The following is a 17691-nucleotide window of genomic DNA, read 5'->3' as shown; positions in this document are numbered from 1 at the left end:
GTGCAACAGCAGGTCTTTTGCAGGCTGACATAGTTACACAGTAGAGCGGCATATCATAGACCTGTTTCAAAACCTAGTAAGCTGCCTCACCGCTTACATATACAGCAGCTTTTCAAGGGGCCATTCATTTATTTTGTGTTTGTGCGGATGAGTTTGACTTGTAGCATGTTTTTAAGATGCTGTCAAATTAAAAGAAGTTAAACTTTTAAAAAGTCATCTTGAGATACCTACATTCTATTTCCTTTCCTTTCACTGCACTGTATTATTCTGTTTTAAACACTAGACGTGTTCTAGATGCCTACCTTTTCAAACAGCCTTCACGTTGGGAGCGCGCCTATGATGTCTTAAAATGCTGCCTCCATAGGCAGCTTTCAAGGTTTTGGAACAGAGCACATGTTTTCCTTTCCCAGGCAGGAAGGCTTATGTATCAGTCCCCAATTGATGCCTAGAAAACACCTCATGTTCCTTGACTGAAACTCAAATCTTCACTGATGATCAAGGCTCAAGAATGATGTGGGCTTCCATTATAGAATCTTCTGTCTCAAATAGGGCTCGATCAGCTGTGGGAGTTTGAAAGAGGAGACCTCATGTCTATATCTCCTCCACTCTTTATCTACTGTATATGTCTCTCACACCCTCTCTATCTTCTCTTTGGTGATTACTGGCCAGCTTGAAAGGGATCTTCTTTTAGAATTCATTAACATTCCAAATAGGTTTGCTGTACATTTTCTGGAAGCCGGACACTCCAAAAAAAAAAAACCACCAGCATACAAAGAGAGTGTCTGAGGCAGTTGAGAGATAGAGGGAGAGAGAGGGCAAGAGGAAGAGAAAGGGGAGCGACCGTTGAATGGAAAAACATATCCGCTTAATTCTCTCACCCTCAGATTTGAACCATTTCAAAGGCCCATTTCCTGAAGTCTTGACGTTGGTAAGGAGGCTTGCTCAGCAGGGATGGAGGGCCAGTGCACATGATAGCACAGAGGTCTGCAGTGACAAATTCATCACCCCGGCTTCCAAAGCAGCCATTATAAATAAAACATGAAGTGAGTGTGCTCAAAACGACGATCCTGGGGGAACAAATCATTGTGGCGATATGGCAGGGCACCAGGGTCAGAGTGAAAATTAAAGTCATCAGTGCTGGAGACAAGGGTTTCATAAGCATTTCTGCTACTGAAGTAAAGTGTATTTACATTTAGAAAATCTGTTTTCCATTGATTTAAGATGGTAAACCAAGTTGACTGGTGCATCACGCTGTCCCTGAGTGAACCGCAAACCATTACCTTGATGAAAATAGGGCACCAAAAGCAGAAGTCTGGGAAAGCTAAATGGTAGAAGATGTTTGGCGACATCACTTTGGGCATCAATACTCATGACTCAACAACCCAAAACACATATACAGTATACACACTCGCAACCAAATAAACAAGCCACAAAAAAGCCTGATTTACAGTACTCGGGCAGATGTCCTGATTTAACCCTTGGAAAGACTCAAAGGATGTGTGTCTGAGTAAACGTGAATGGTTCCTGTGTTCGGTTCTTCTCCCGCAAATTAATGAGGGTGGGGGCTGAAACAAGTAAATATCCGATGCCACAAGCAAGGTAAACTGATAACACAATGCAGATGTCACACTCTATTTTGGCAAACAAAAGCCTAAAGCCCCGTACACACATGCAGCGTCTTCCAGTGAAAAAGCAACCTCATCTCATTCATTGTCAATGAGAGCTGGCAACTTCTGGTGACACGAGCGACAGCGAACTCTGGCGACTAGATGTGGGCATGGCAAGCGACACGACAAAGTTGCGATAAGTTTAACTTGATGCAAATGAGGAGCAGCTTTCGGGAGTGACAACCAATAGGAGTGAAGACTGTATCAGTGGAGCTCACGTCATCCGCCTCCTTTGAGATAAGAGCCGAGTGCAAGCAAGACAGAGGAGAAGTTAAAGTTTTTGTGAGCGATTTCATATGATTCATCTGTAACTACATTCATGGATATAATAAAAAATTATGTGAGGAAAATAAATTTTCAGCAGTCTGAGTGAGTTTGATTCATACGTTGATAGTTCGTTCATCTTATTAATGTTATGATGCATTGAGCACGGCAGCAGTTCATATAAAAACATTCTCCACTGCATAATGTGCATTTTTAGGGACAAGAAAACAGATTCCTTGTTAAATTAGAATGAAATCGTAGATTTACTAACAAAATGCCAAATCTATGATCATGTTTTCAAAAGACATGGCCAGACGTGCAGTCCACCAATAATGTTAGAAAGACAGCAGTAGAAATGCCCACTAGCGACTTCACAGTACAGAGACTAGCGACATCAAGCGATAAAGTCGCTGCATGTGTGTACAAGGCTTAACATGGAGCGAGTCCTCAGCCAGCAGCAGCTCTCCAGTCTCATTAATCCAGCCTCTCTCCCGCCTGAATCTGTTTGTGCATCCCAAATTACAGCCTCCCAAAGACTTAATATGTGACTGCCAGTGTCGCCCCAGCAACGACAGGCCTGGAGTTCTTAGCGCCGTACCTTTCCCCTCGCCATCTGATTCTGTTCCAGCATCCACTGCTGGCACCTACCCCTTCCAAAACCTCATGTTCTGATCTTGTCAGCCCCATGTCGAAACAATTACGCAACTGGCCCAGGCCTCCAAAATTCTGTTTTTAATTCCATTAAATTGAGCAGGCTCAAGACTATGAGCTCAGTGCACTTTGATAATCACTCTGCAGGAAGAATTAAGGGTTCGGACCACTGTTGTAAAATGTGGCAGAAATAAGAATGCCTCGGCTCCTAACAAGTGTCGACCCAGCCCTTTCAGTACGCAGGGCAATTCAACTTTGATCCCGTAGGGTCACTGTCCTGCAGAGTTTAGTTCCAACCCTAATTAAGCACACCTGGATTTTTAAGTAATCCAGATGAGCTTGATCAGAGATCTTCTATGCAGAGGAAACAACCCCCGCACTTTTGCCATAGGAGAGAGCATAACGGTCAACTAGCGTGTTACAACAGTAAGTCAACGTTTGCGGATACCATACAAATGAATGGGGAGAGCTGTAAACTGATACCTTTTTTCAATTTTATCATAGTAAACTCCACAAACAGTTCATTCCAAAAGGATTGCTTAGTGTAAAGCATGCTGAATATTAGCAGACAGGCAGTCAATTAATTAAGTGATAAGCTGTTTCCTTACAAAAGCAGTTTATTCAGCACACTGAAGCATATCCTCCATAGGCATCCAATCAAAAAACAAAAAAACGGCCTTGTTTCCTTGCCATTGTACCACCCACAAAATGTCTATGGGACCACCGTGTTATGCTATTTTATACTAAGTTTTTAGGCTACCATAAGTAGAAGGGTTCTGCCTTGATTAGCTGGTTCAGTTGATTAGGGTTGGAACCAGTGGTGGACAGTAACAAAGTATTTTTACTTTGTTACTGTACTTAAGTGCATTTTTCAGGCATCTGTACTTTATCAGAGTATTTTTATTTTAGGAAACTTTTAATTTTACTTCACTACATTCAAAAGCATAACATCTTACTTTTACCTCCAATACATTTGTAAAAAATTTGCAGTTCCTCGCTACTTTGAAATTAATAAATAGCGTTAAATTAAATTAGACTAGTAAATCTTGTTCCCATGAGATTATATCCATAACCCAGCAAAAATGTGGTCTCGCTACAGTTTCCGCAGAACGAGGGTTACCATTCAGATATAGCACTACCCAATGCATTTAAGCGCCAAAACCCATTTTTAAATGTCTTCTGGGCCTGCCTAGCAAAATACACGATGACGGTATTGGCTTTCAAGAATTCGCCGTCAAACTTGAAAACAAATCAAGGTAAGTAATTTTTTATATTATATTAATAAAACTGCCACGAATGTACTTGCTTGCTAGCAGTAATCTTATAAATGTACTCTGGCCAGTGCAAATGAGGTTGCAGGGTAATATAGGATATATAGAGAGAGCTATATAAAGAGCCGAGAACAGTTTATTAGGCCTATTTCTCTTTATATGTCAAAGAAACTATATTAATCTCTGTTTTAGGAATTATCATATCATAAAATGATTAACAAGGCTAAAGCATGAAACCAAATTTGTCTAGCTTTATTGCAATCTACAATCTCATCTGTTTAGCGCCTTCGGTCATTGTAACGATTCAGATTATTAAACACACGATGACATAGCGGGGTATGTTGTCCTACAATTATTTAAACAGTAAAACAATTATGAACCACAAAATGATTGATAAAATAGCAAAGATGTACTAATTGGCAATTTACAAAGATAAAATTCATTGTTTGGCCAACAGATATCGTAATAAATAAATCATAAACCATTTAAAACACAATGTGCACTGACCTGACATTTATGAAGAATACTAGTCCTGAAAACACAGGTGAACTTTTTCGTTAATGTCTTCATAATTGGTGACCCTTACTTTAATGTATGGCAATATGGTTTTATAATATGAATAAACAAATAACTCAAATAACCATACTGGACCATTGTATTCACAAAGTTGCATTAGTTTAACCATACTTAACCATACTAGTGTTGTATTGTTTGGTACGGTGCTGTGATTTTACTATTTAAATGTGGAAAATGCATTGTATGTTTGCAAAAAAGTTTAGTAGCAATTAAAGATCATTCAATTTCAGGTCAGGACTACTTCAGAGACCACCTGCGAGAAGAGATCACGTCCCAGTCACCAGATGATACCTCCAACACTTCTGATGAAAAGGACTTCTTTTCAAGTATGAAACACACATACAGTCAGGAAAGTGACACACACACACACACACACACACACACACACACACACACACACACACACACACACACACACAGTGTTATTGTGTATGGCAGTTTTTCTTAATAAAAGCTCTAAACTATCTGTGTGCCTGTGACATTAGACCACTCTCTCCTCACATTTATATGAGGAGGACAATACAGCATATTGAATTGCAAAAAATAAATAAATGAAAAAATCAAACAAAAGCCTTTAAGGGATAGATCACCCAAAAATGAGAATTCTCTCTTCATTTACTCACCCTCATGCCATCCCAGATGTGTATGATGTTTTTTCTTCTGCAGAACACAAACAAAGATTTTCAGAAGAATATTTCAGTTCTGTAGGTCCATAAAATTCAAGTAAATGGTGGCCAGAACTTTGAAGCTCCAAAAACCACTTAAAGGCAGCATTAAAGTAATTTATACAACTCCAGTGGTTTAATCCATGTGTTCAGAAGTTATATGATAGGTGTGGTTAAGAAACAGATCAATATTTAAGTCGTTTTTTACTATAAATTCTCCTCCCTGCCCAGAAGGTGGCGATATGCACAAAGAATGTGAATCGCCAAAAACAAAAGAAAAAGAACATGAAAGTGGTGATTTATAGTAAAAATGGTCTTAAACATTGATCTGTTTCTCACTCACACTTATATCTCTTCTGAAGAAATGGATGTAACCACTGAAGACATATGGATTACTTTTATGCTACCTCAACGTGCTCTTGGAGCCTCAAAGTTCTGGCCACCATTCACATGCATTGTATGGACCTACAGAGCTGAAATATTCTTCTAATATCTTTGTTTGTGTTCTGCAGAAGAAAAAAAGTCATACACATCTGGGATGGCATGAGGGTGAGTAAATGGTGAGAGAATTTTCTTTTTTGTAGTTACTATCCCTTTAATAGACCAGTACTTTTTTCTTTTGATACTTAAGTACATTTGAAAGAAAATACTTTTGTACTTTTACTCAAGTGGGAATTTAAAAGGAGTAATTTCACTTTTACTGGAGTAATATTTCATCAGGGTATCTGTACTTTTACTCAACTACAGGATTAGTGTACTTTGTCCACCACTGGTTGGAACTAATCTCTGCAGGACAGTGGCCCTCCAGAACCGGAGTTGAATAGACCTTCTTTGGAGCTTTGCTTGATATGATCTAAAAGCTGATTCATAGAGTGCTGTCAGCGTATTTGTCATACCTGGGTGTGAAGATGGAGTTGTGGAGAAAGTTCTCAAAGACTTTGCGGTAGGAGCGGTCTTCAGCCTCTGCCTTTAGGTCCTCCTTGGTTTTTGGGCAGGGGCAGCATGGGTCCTTCTCAACAATGCCAGCATCTGATTTGGTTGGCTTTGTGTCCCCTTCCAAGTCTGACAAAGCCATGGCTGAGATGCGGATGGGGATCTTTAACTCTGTATTCCAAAAAATGACACACACTGAGCTGAACACAAGCACACACACATATCTGTGACCATCCCCTGATAGCATCCATACATCACCCAGTCTATTTGATGTGTGTTTACATCTGGAAAACATATTTTCTACATTGTCTGCTCATCTGCAATACGTCTATAAGACATATGTCAATAAGTATGTCTCGAATGTCAATAAGACATTTAGCAGATGTCTTTAAGACGTTTATGGTTTAGAATGTTTGTAAATCTGATCTTTTTAAGATGTTTAGCAGATTTTAATTAGATTATGATGCTTTCCAGATGAAAAGATCTAAAATAAAAAAGATTTTTTGTGTGCTATCTGGGTCCTTATGGGTAAATGGTGTTATTACATGGTTCTGAGGAATACTTGATTCTGATTGGTCAAATATTTATGCGTAATGATCACAAAACCATATAACTGATTGTTGTCCCTGGCAATCGATTTACGATGTCTCTCGTATCACTGTGCGGTCTCTTTCTTCTCACATAATAAAGTAATTTAATATTCTCATACTATATATCCCAATATATAATATTTAATGTCCAAATCAATATTTCATGTCCACTTATTTGGTAATTAGCCATGTAACAATAATGAATAGTAACGGTAAATTATCCTATACATAATGACACCCAAATGTCTTATTCAAATAACAGGAAAGGGGAACCAAGGACTGAAGAAGAGGGGGTTAATAGGGTAAACAAGAGAAAGGGCATGTTAAAGGTGCATATTAGAGGTGTAACGGTTTATCATGTCACGATACATCACGGTTCAAAAATGTGACGATGCGCATCGTGAAGATTGGACATTATTTTTTTTAATTTTTTTTTTTGCGTCTGTTCTATCCAATACGTGCAATGTCCTACGCCTACATTACGCAGGTATACAACTGGAAATCGTTTCACTGCACACAAGGAGCCCTAAATACGATTACAGACTATCAGCTACAGGTGTTGTATCACCAGATATTTTGAGCCCACCCACACCTTGATCTGTGATTCACAGCCAGAGCTCTCATTCAACACAGGTCAGACACATCAATCCAGCCAATAGATCTTTAGTAATGGTTTGACTGGCAGGTCATGTAGGCAGTAGCGTGAGGTTTCCAGGGTTACATGGGCTTGCCTTTCTTAGTTTAGAAAGCGACATCAACCACGTGATCATTTCGAGCGATACAGAGGAGGGTCTCTGACATTTTAACTGCCTTGAGGCATAACGTTTTCCACTGCTGCTGTGTGTGCATGACCGATCGGACCCGAAACTAAATGTTCTAACTCCTTTTTTCGATGGATCTATGCAAACATATGATGCTTTGGATAAACTAATGTATTTGATAGAAATTTCATGCAGTTTTGATGAAGAATACTTGATGTACGGGCGGGAGCGTATGGTCTGCTCGGTTGCTCAGAGCAGCTAACGGGCTAAAGGCTATCCCTGCTAACACACAACGTACCAGTTACTTCATTTATTCGTCCTTTTTTGGTAATTTCATGACTTACTAACAGGCAACGTAACTGCAATGTCGCAGGCCTGTAATTTCATTACCATTATATGACTAATTCACAACGTCGTATTTACCTCCTCCTAATGTTGCAAGCTTCCCAGAATGGTCCAGTTTCGTAATGTATTTGTAATATTTGGGTAATCCTGTGACTTATTGGCAACGTAACTGCAACGTCATAGGTCCGTAATATAATTACCACTTCTCCTTCCAATTCCAACTCCACTTTTTTACATTCTCCTATGTGATCCAAACAAAAACAGTCAAGAGTCCAGTTGCAACACAGGAAAATTGCATTTCTGTTACAGATTTGTGTTGTAGCAGTATAATAATTGCTATCATTTAAGTTTTGTACAATATATTTGGATGATTGAGTGGACATGAAGTCTTACAAAATGTGTCATTATAAAACAAAATGTTTACATACTAATTAGAATTTCATGCATCATCTGATTTTGTAGCTGTTTTTTTACAGTCTCAGATGATTCATTATTTGTACATTAAATATTCTGAATCGCCTGCACAATTTAAGAGCCTGAACGTCAAATTCAGGTAAAAAAAACAAAAAAAAACAGACATCCACAAAATGTGCATAAATCAAGTGCCTACATATTTACACAATAACAAATTGAAACCACAATAACTTTGCAATGTGTTATGATGAGCAGAATTTCTCCAGTCACAATATAGAAAAAGAAAATTTCTGAAGATACAATGTGTTGCTTTTCACAAAGTTAAAACATAATTAACAATACGCATAAACAATGATCTTTTAATATAGTGATGGATGGGAAATACACAATACATACTGTAATATAACAGCACGCGCCTCCACCTGAACTCTTGCGTGCGCATCATCTGCACTCAGCGTGTGCACAACGGAAATGCGTCTGATAGAACCGTTTGTTTTTCTGAGGTAAGGCACTTTTTATTTCACGACACAATATAAAAATGTCTTAAGTTATGAACTTTACACTAGGATATTTCCATAATTAATAAAGCCTGACAGAATCTCGTCGACAGCAGATAAACAGGACAACGCATATTTCTGGGGCACTTTTTTACTTCTGCTGCGTCTGACAGGAGAATTCGTTTTTCTGAGGTAAAACACATTACTTCACAACAAATAAACGACTTTTATTAAAAATGTACTGAAATATTGTGTTTAAAGGTTCCTTGAACTTTGGAAAGACACTAAATACATAAAACCTGTTTTTGCCATTATATAGTACTGTTAGCAGTGGTGTATACCAAACCCAAACTGCAGAAGACAGCAGCTGCACCTCCGTGTCAAAGTACAACAACCACATCAGGTTGGTTAAGTGAAATTATTACCTTCTAGTAGAAGTTCTGTTAATATTTTTTGCATCTGTGATTATTTGGCAGCTTTAATCACCTGAAATGTCTGCTAACATTATGCCAAATATTTATAACGGCAGTGTATTATACAGGATAAGGTTTATGTATGTAAATATGTTTGATGCTCTTTGTTAAAATAAAGGTGTATATATAATATAATATAATATAAATGTGAATCAGTCAATCTATCTATCTATCTATCTATCTATTCATTTGACATTTTTTGCTAACTGATTAATTTTACGTTTTTGCTATAATTTAATATAATTATTTATTGGAAAAAAAATATGTAGATCAAAAGATTATAATGTAATAAAGTAATTTACCATTGTTATATATCCTTAAAATGGTTTAAATTAAAATAACAAATGTAATTCAAGGCATTAGGTGTTAAGCTGGTTTAAGTAGAGTTCAATATGAGACCGAAAGTAATTTAGCCTTGTAATTTGGTTGCAATTCTGTGGCAATAGGTCTCAGTTTCTCAATTTTTTCTCTGTTCTCTTTCAAAATAAATGAAGTGCATTAACTTTGAGTCTGCATTCGTTATTCATACGCACTACTGTTTAAATAGCCTCTAAATTAATGTTGGGCAAATGAGGACATAAATTAGGTTAGAATACTGCATGTCTGCCCATAGAATAATTATCAAAAGCAAAAATTACCAACTGGTTACCAACAAACAACTACTGATCCATGACGTTGGCAACGAATCCAGGAATTTCACTTTTCCGGTTGTCACAATGTAATCAGTTACACTGCCACAACCAAAGTTTGGTCATCAAATTACGGTGCAGTTAGGAAATGGCCACGTAATTTGGCTAGCTAGGATTACAAAATGACTGAATTAGTTGTGGTTTTTCTCAAATTTTGCGATGCAATTTGCTGCATTTTTTGGGGTTGTTTTGCAGTGAAAACTCACAAATCATCATTATATAACACTGTAATTGTGTTAATTACATTGTAAATGCAATTACTTGTAAATATTTTAGTGCATAATAACTGAATATGCAGTTAGCAACCAAAAATTATTTTTGCATTAAAATGTTCTGCCTTAGAGAATGCAAAAAAACATATCTAAGTTTAAAAGAGAATAAATCTGTAAACTTAAAAACACAAATGAGGATTCAATAATTAGGCCTGTTGCCATTACTACATTGTCTGATATTTAAATCTGGTATATGGCCATATACGAACAAATACAATTAGAGTTCATATATTTGAGCATTTATGTACTCATTTAAATTCCACAAGTGTTTAAAAAAAATGTTACATATATGAAAATTGCCATTTCTGTCATATTGTCATATTCTTTATATTGCAAATATCTATATAATTGACATTATTATATCAGTAAAAACATTTATGAACATTTACTTTCAGCATACAAGTGTTCAGCATATATTGCCATTTTCAGATTCATAGCCTACTATATTAATAGCACTTCAAATTCTAATCACATTTTATTACACAACTAATGGGGATTTTAAGTGAATGCTAGGGATTCTTTGTATAAACGCGGGTTTTTGTGTCTCATTCGCAGCATGCAGGGTGAAGATTAAACGCTAGCTGTGATGTATGTGTGCTGTCTGCAGTCCCGCAAATGTTTAGAAGGATTTTATTAGTGAACGCACAATGTGGAGGAGACCCTTACACTGTTACTATGAAGATGATACAATAGCAGCTGTGCATTTGGATATGTTGCGACTGCTTCAGGATTTTCAAGCATTTGTTTTGCCGCTATCAAACATTCCCTCAGATTTACGTTTTATTTTTATTTTTTTTGGAAAATTTGCAGGAATTATAAAAAATGGCAAGCTACAGCAAATAATGCGGAGATTTGTTGAATTTGCAAGATCGCAAAATCGGTTGTGTCTAGAAGTGATCCCAATTTCGTCAACTTCCTGCACATGCGTAGTCTGTTATGTATAGTCTAAGTATGTGTAACTGTGTTCATCAGTTAACTGTGTTTATCAAAAGAATGACATATAAAGTTAAAGATCAGTTTAAGATGGCTAGCAAAATATCAACGGCATGCTCATGATACACGGCGTTTAAAGTTACACAGCAAAGATGAGCACTAGTAAAAGATTCTTTTAAATGGTCTGCTTTGATAAAAAGTCATTCTTGATGATCAATTCAAGTTCTAAAATAAATATTTAATATAATAAATTTGATAACTTCATCTCTATGTGTGCTATTGTTGGTCATGAGATACTGTAAGTCAGTGGAGAAGTACATCAATCAGCGCTGGTAAAAAGAGTCTGACTGGGTGGTCTAGTGGTAATTAATTTGCCCACTGCATAAGAGGTTTAGGGTTCTAATCTGCCCATATGAAACTTTATATTTTAATTAACAAAGATTGCATCCGCACCTCAGTGGATATATATCTTGTGTGGGGACACATTTGTTTGCATTTTTCAATGGGATTCAACTGGAAAAGGGCATAAACTGCAAAACTTGCAGCAACGAGGAGCGCTCGCTGCCCATTCTCGATTCCTCAAGTACATCACTGTGGCACATATGTTGCTATCTTAATACGGTATAATGAATGCTTTTACTGTTTAAAATTAAAAGCAGTTCATGAGCATGCCCTTGTTATTTTGCTAGCTATCTTAAACGGATCTTTAACTTTATATGTCGTTCTTTTGATAAACATAGTTAACTGATGAACGTAGTTACACATACTTAGACTATACATAACATATGAAAGAAGGATCCCTTCTAGACATGACCTGCAAAATCCTGGAGGGACTGAAAGTGGTATTTTGGGAATCATATAACAATGGAGCTTGGCTGTCCTCTATTGAACAATTCTGATACTGCGTCTGAACAAGTTAATTGCTACTCAGAACTGGGTTAGACATATGGCTTTGATTTTCTAGTACTTTTACATTTTAGTTAATATTTGTATTATATTTTATTTATATAAAAAATTTAAGTTTGTGCAGTACATTTTCATTACAATAAACTTAGACTTCTATAGCTTTTTTATTTCACTTTAAAAACTGCTTTCACTTGCACAATAAATTGCCATGACAACAGTATTTAAGATATCAAATATCCCTTTACAATTTTACTTCAGCAGTGTCTTGACATTATTCTAAAGAATGTTGAAGCAATTCATGTAAACACAAGAGGGCTATTTCAAAGTCTGTTAAAATTGCCTTACTTCCTGCTGCCAGTTGGTGGCGCTATGACTGTGACCCATAATAGCCGCATAAATGTGATCAGCCCCCATTACCAAACATACAGCTGAATTTTCATCAAAATCATACAATGCACACAGAAGATATAAGGAACTTCCTGTTTCAACGTGGCACCACAGAGCCCCCAAACCACCCCCCCCCCCCGCAACTTTGCCCAGCCATAATAGCCGACGACTCTGATGTGTGTGCAGACTTTCAAGAGTTTTCATGCATGTTGAGTACCCCAAAAGTACCGAAAACCTTGAAAAAACGAAGAATCCTTAGAAGAACAATAGGGCCTTCGCACTTTCAGTGCTTGGGCCCTAATGATAACAATAAGGCCTCCGCACTTTCAGTATTTGTGATCTAATAATAAAACATTTCATCTTAACTTCTCTTGATTCAGGCTTATTTTAAAGAATAGTGAACCGAACCAAACTGAATCATGAGTTCAGTATCGTGAACCGAATCGTGAAATGAGTGAATCATTACACCCCTAGTCCATACTTACCTTTAGAGCAGTAGTTATGCTGGTAGAGTTCACGGTCCTCAACCTGCTGCTGCCAACGGAGCAGGTAGAATGTTTTGTTTCCATTTTGGGAGATGGGAGGAGACCATTTCACCACCAGGGATGAGGAGGAGTTGGCATATGCACGGGCATCCAGAGGCATTGATGGTGCTGTGGAGGGCCATTCCATTAGCATAACATAACATTTTTCAGATATTAGTTGGTGTAATGATTCAAATGGATTGATGGATACTGGATACTGAGTGGATACTGGAGGGATTGTGGTGAAGCCTACCTGAAGCATTGGTTCGAATGTAGATAACCTCACTCTTAGCCCCCAGAATGTGCTTGTCCTCCACAACCAGGGTCACAGCTTTCACAAAGATGGCATATTGTGTCCAGGGCTTCAGAGATGACAGAAGTACGCCTGGATTGGTTGATTTGTCCTGAGGGAGGTCCACATCCACCATATTCCAGCTATTAGAGCCACATCCGTCTTGTCCATCAAATTCTGTGATGTTCTGGAATGGCCTGTATCGAAGAAAGACAGAGCACTAATGCTATGAATATAAAACTCTACTGTACATCAGATACAAATAGTTTAAGATATATGAAAAACATCTCTAACAAAGCCTAGGTCAATAGTCTGAGTCCACTTGTGAAACTGGTTCTACTTTGCATTTTTTTATTATAATACAGTTTATTTATTTATTTATTTATTATTACAAATTATATTATCAGCATAACAATTTGAAAGATTGGAAGAGTTACATTTTTCAGTATTTCTTAATTTTGGGTATGTCTTCTGTTTACTTTAACGACAACATGCACTCGAGCATGCACTGACTCCACAAGTTTGTACAAAATCTGATGATCCATGTTAACACAGCATGATTTGAGAATGTAGAAAAGAGAGTCTTGTGAGCTTAAATTGAAGCATGGAAATCTGACCATTAGCACCAAGGAGTTAACATGATCACAATAGCAAATTTGGTTAAATTTGATTTGTGACCTAGAAATCATTTTACGTCATAATTTTTTTAAATTTTTATCCTAAAACATTTTATTTCCAGCTTTAATATTTTGAATCCCAGATTCAAAAGACTAGATACAATAGTAATTCATAACAGTTGATACTCACGCCTCCTTGTAATAAACTATGAAGCTGATGAGGTCTCTGTAGTCTGGCGGTCTATATCGTTCCCAAGTGAGCTTTATCCGAGTACTCTGAGTGTGGTTAGACTTGAACTTTAGAATATAACTCTCACCTAGAAGAGGGGTCATAAGAGAGATTTAACTAAAAGCACCCATAAGAGTTCTTCAGCTGAAATATAAGGCTTTGCCTTGGCCTTTCCTTCTTTCATGAGCTTCTAAGAATTTATGTGGTCTTAGAAAAGGCACTTCTGTTAATGTCTCAGAGTCTAGAGCCAGAGCAATTATATGCTCTGCAAAAATAAGACCACATTGGCTACACTGACTTCAGAGGACACATTCATGCAGAAACAAACACTGATTGCATTGCTTGAACAAACAGCGTGACTGTAATGTGTGAGTTTTTACACATAGTTGCTTGAATATCGAATATTTTTGATTGAATTTTAGGCAAATCCGCTATTGGTAGATAAATAATCCCGCCGTGTACTCACAACTTGCGCGTTCTCCATTGCCACGAACGTCGTCCAATTCCATCTTTTCCTTGACGCCCGTCTTCTCCCACATTTTCTGGATCTCAGACATGCAAAGCTTGGAATTGAAGCGGAAGAAGAGTTTCCCAGCTCTAATGGTCAGATTGTGCTGGCTCCAGTCCCAGAGATACTGCAGGTGCTGGTTGTCCACTGCAGAGAATGCATACATCCTACAGTAGGAAAAACACAGAAAACAACTTAAAATACTAAAAGTTCAAAGTCTAGGTATCCTGCGTTAATACGAATTATGTCTCACATACAGAAGCCCCAGAAAAGTATTTGGACACTTTAGCCACATAAAAATGTATGAATGTCTTTGCATTATTAAAAAAAAAAAAAAAAACCTTTAAAGAAAGATAGCACAAGCACACTTTTAAAACAAAGAAATCTGTTAGGTTTTAAATTATAAAGTAGATATTTTGTCAAAATTAAGACAAAAGTATTTGGACACTTTCTGGTTGTTAAATTTAGTGGAACAGGACAAATCCACATACATTTCTAATGTCTTTTTTATCAAATGTATTTAATGCAGAGACATCCATACATTATTAAGTGTGGCTTAAGTGTCCAAATATTTTTGGGCTACAGTTTTGTAAGATGTAAGAAAAATCTAACCTGAGAAATGAGACTGATCTGATTAGGTTGTACACACAGTAAATGTGATATATGTGGAAAAAAACAAGTGAAGTGTGTGTGCAGATTATGTTTCAAAGCACACACGGAGATCAGGGCTCACAGTAAAGTGGCTTCTAAAGCTGCACCTTGCTGAGCACCACTGAACACCTCAGGAACGTGGAGAATGCCTGCACTGCTTACAAGCATTCCACTAGATGAAACTCAAGCCTAGTGAGACCACAACAAGAGGCGCACAGAAGGTTCCCACACTCTCCCTCTGCTGTCTGCCATAAACCTCTTGACATCATGTGAGGACAAATTAGTCTACAGATATTGCTGAACACAATCTATTTCAGAAGGCACTGACATTGTTTACAGTACTGAACTACTGAATCAAAGCCATAAAGATATTAAATCACTTCCTATGTATTTCTGTGTGTATGCATTAGTTGGATCTCTCGAGTTTCATCCTAAAAAGCAATGAGATGCAGAGTCCTCAGAGCTGTGCATTCCACTAGCTGACGTTTTATTACATTCACCCATTCCTATGGAAACCCTTGAAGACACATGTTGTAAAATGAAAGGATTGTGAAGGATGTTGAGTCTAAGAAATATTCATGTTTCAGGCATGAGACTAACAAACTAGGTTGAACTACGAACTATGTGACTAAACATTAACACAATGCTTGAAAAGCAACAACAGCAGTGTTAAAGTAAGCTTAGGTTTTAAACTTTGGTTCTGCATAAATAAAATTCCGCTGTTATCATTACACTCAGTCCACATCCATATATATATAAACATACAGTATATGATTAAGTATATAAATATATTTACATATGTAGCATCTATATAGGACAGGCTTTGCAGACTAGCTCTGTTCTATACACAGTCAATCATCAAAATGTCACTACAATAGTTGGAGTGTGCAGCTGGTAGTGTCAAGTGCTTTAATGACTTACTTTTCGGTGAGCTCTTCCCCATTAATGTATCTCAGACTCTTGAAGAAGGACAGAGAGCCCAGAGTGTGAGAGTGCTTAATCCTTACATATCCAGTCACTGTCTGGATCAAACCCATGAAACTCTCCAGCTCTGATGCAATGTTATCTGGGGAAACAGCGAGGGAGAGATATATGACACTGGAGCAGCACAAACCAAATCCTACAGGACAAACAGTGTCTGCACTAACTCATCACTTCATCACAGTGATACATGGGTGGCAGCAACTGTTCCATATCAAACTGTTAAGAGCTTTAGCGGTTCATACCCAACAAGACAACAGTCTTATTGTGTCACCTACGGAAATTACAGGTACATATAATTTTAATATAACATAAAAATTGGGGACTTTTTAAAAGTATTTTTTAAAGTCATTTTATAGAGATAGCTGAAGTAGATTTCCATGTGTATGTCGGGTACCAGTCTTCATATATAATATATTTAAATGCTTATACTTATAAGTGTACATATGTTTCCTAGTAAGATCCTCAAAGGATGGACTTCTGTTATCACGCTGCCTTGTGGAAGTTTTACGCCACCCATTCACAATCGACTTATACAGGTGCACATCATCATCATATTTATTTATATATGAAATTAATAAGTATATATATATATATATATATATATATATACAAATTAATTTCAGAGTTCCCACTGCTTTTGACCAATGAATTTCCATGACTTTTCCAGTCGTTTGTAACTACTTGATAAGGATTTTAAATTTTCTATGCTCTCACAGAGAGCCATTTCTCAGTGATTAAATATTTTCATCGGCTGAGCATGTCCTGGAAAAATTATATTCACTTTACAAATTTCATTGTATTTTCCCTGAATTTCTATGATTTTTTTCAATTCCATGACTATTCAAGTCTGCGTGTCATAATTTTAAAATCCCTTGATATATTCAGGTTTTCCATGACCATGGGAATCATGTAATTTGAAAAACAGGGTGTGGCAATGTTGATATTGATGCTGTGGGTAAGGCCTGGATCTACAATTGGAGAAATTCTGCCCTGATCTCCAGAGGTTGTGGGAGAGTACGGTGAGAGTGAGGATACTTACTGCCCCGCCGGATTTTGATGTGTAGGTTGCCTTTGATGACCGTGCAGCCCTGCAGGGACTGAGCAGCATCCACAGAATCAATAGTTTTAGATTCGCAGACCTTATCGCACAATCCGTCACAAGCGCTACAAAACATACTGCAGGTGAAAGAGAGAAAGTGTCAAGGACAGATCACAGCCAAACACACACAGACTCCAAGACAAATGCCAGTGAACCGTGACAGGATTACTGTCTCACCAAAACATTAAGTATATTTAGGAATGTTTTTGACAAGCACAAAGTCAGTGCTTTATGAGGTGTTTATGCTTAACAGAGTCCTTGTTTGAACCCTGGGTTTAAGGTGAAAAGAGGATCACTAATTCAGCACCGAGTCAAAACCAGTTCTGGCCAGTTTAAAGGCAAAACAGACTCAACCCAGAAAATGTGACATGGAAAAATAAATAGTTTCTTTGTTATTATTTCATTTCAAAAGAGCAGAAGAACAAGTCCAAAGAACAATATTTATAATCTCCTCTTCCCAGGTTAAACACATACTGTATATTTATTTTGTGAA

General features: G+C 37.3%; 1 protein-coding gene across 1 annotated transcript in view; it reads right to left on the bottom strand.

Moving 5' to 3' along the window:
* Positions 1 to 17691, bottom strand: part of LOC127455660 (insulin-like growth factor 1 receptor) — a 162705-nt gene that overhangs the window by 20781 nt on the left and 124233 nt on the right. The window contains exons 4-10 of the mRNA XM_051723684.1: positions 17139 to 17275; positions 16037 to 16181; positions 14423 to 14631; positions 13918 to 14044; positions 13072 to 13307; positions 12780 to 12947; positions 5991 to 6198 (exon numbers count right to left, since the gene is read on the bottom strand). Coding sequence (XP_051579644.1) covers positions 5991 to 6198; positions 12780 to 12947; positions 13072 to 13307; positions 13918 to 14044; positions 14423 to 14631; positions 16037 to 16181; positions 17139 to 17275 — 1230 coding nt within the window. The remainder of the gene's footprint in view (positions 1 to 5990; positions 6199 to 12779; positions 12948 to 13071; positions 13308 to 13917; positions 14045 to 14422; positions 14632 to 16036; positions 16182 to 17138; positions 17276 to 17691) is intronic.

This window comes from Myxocyprinus asiaticus, chromosome 18 (assembly GCF_019703515.2).
Source record: "Myxocyprinus asiaticus isolate MX2 ecotype Aquarium Trade chromosome 18, UBuf_Myxa_2, whole genome shotgun sequence".
Lineage (NCBI taxonomy): Eukaryota > Metazoa > Chordata > Actinopteri > Cypriniformes > Catostomidae > Myxocyprinus > Myxocyprinus asiaticus.
Note: the sequence above shows the minus strand (reverse complement) of the source record. Positions and strands in the feature narration are given on the sequence as shown.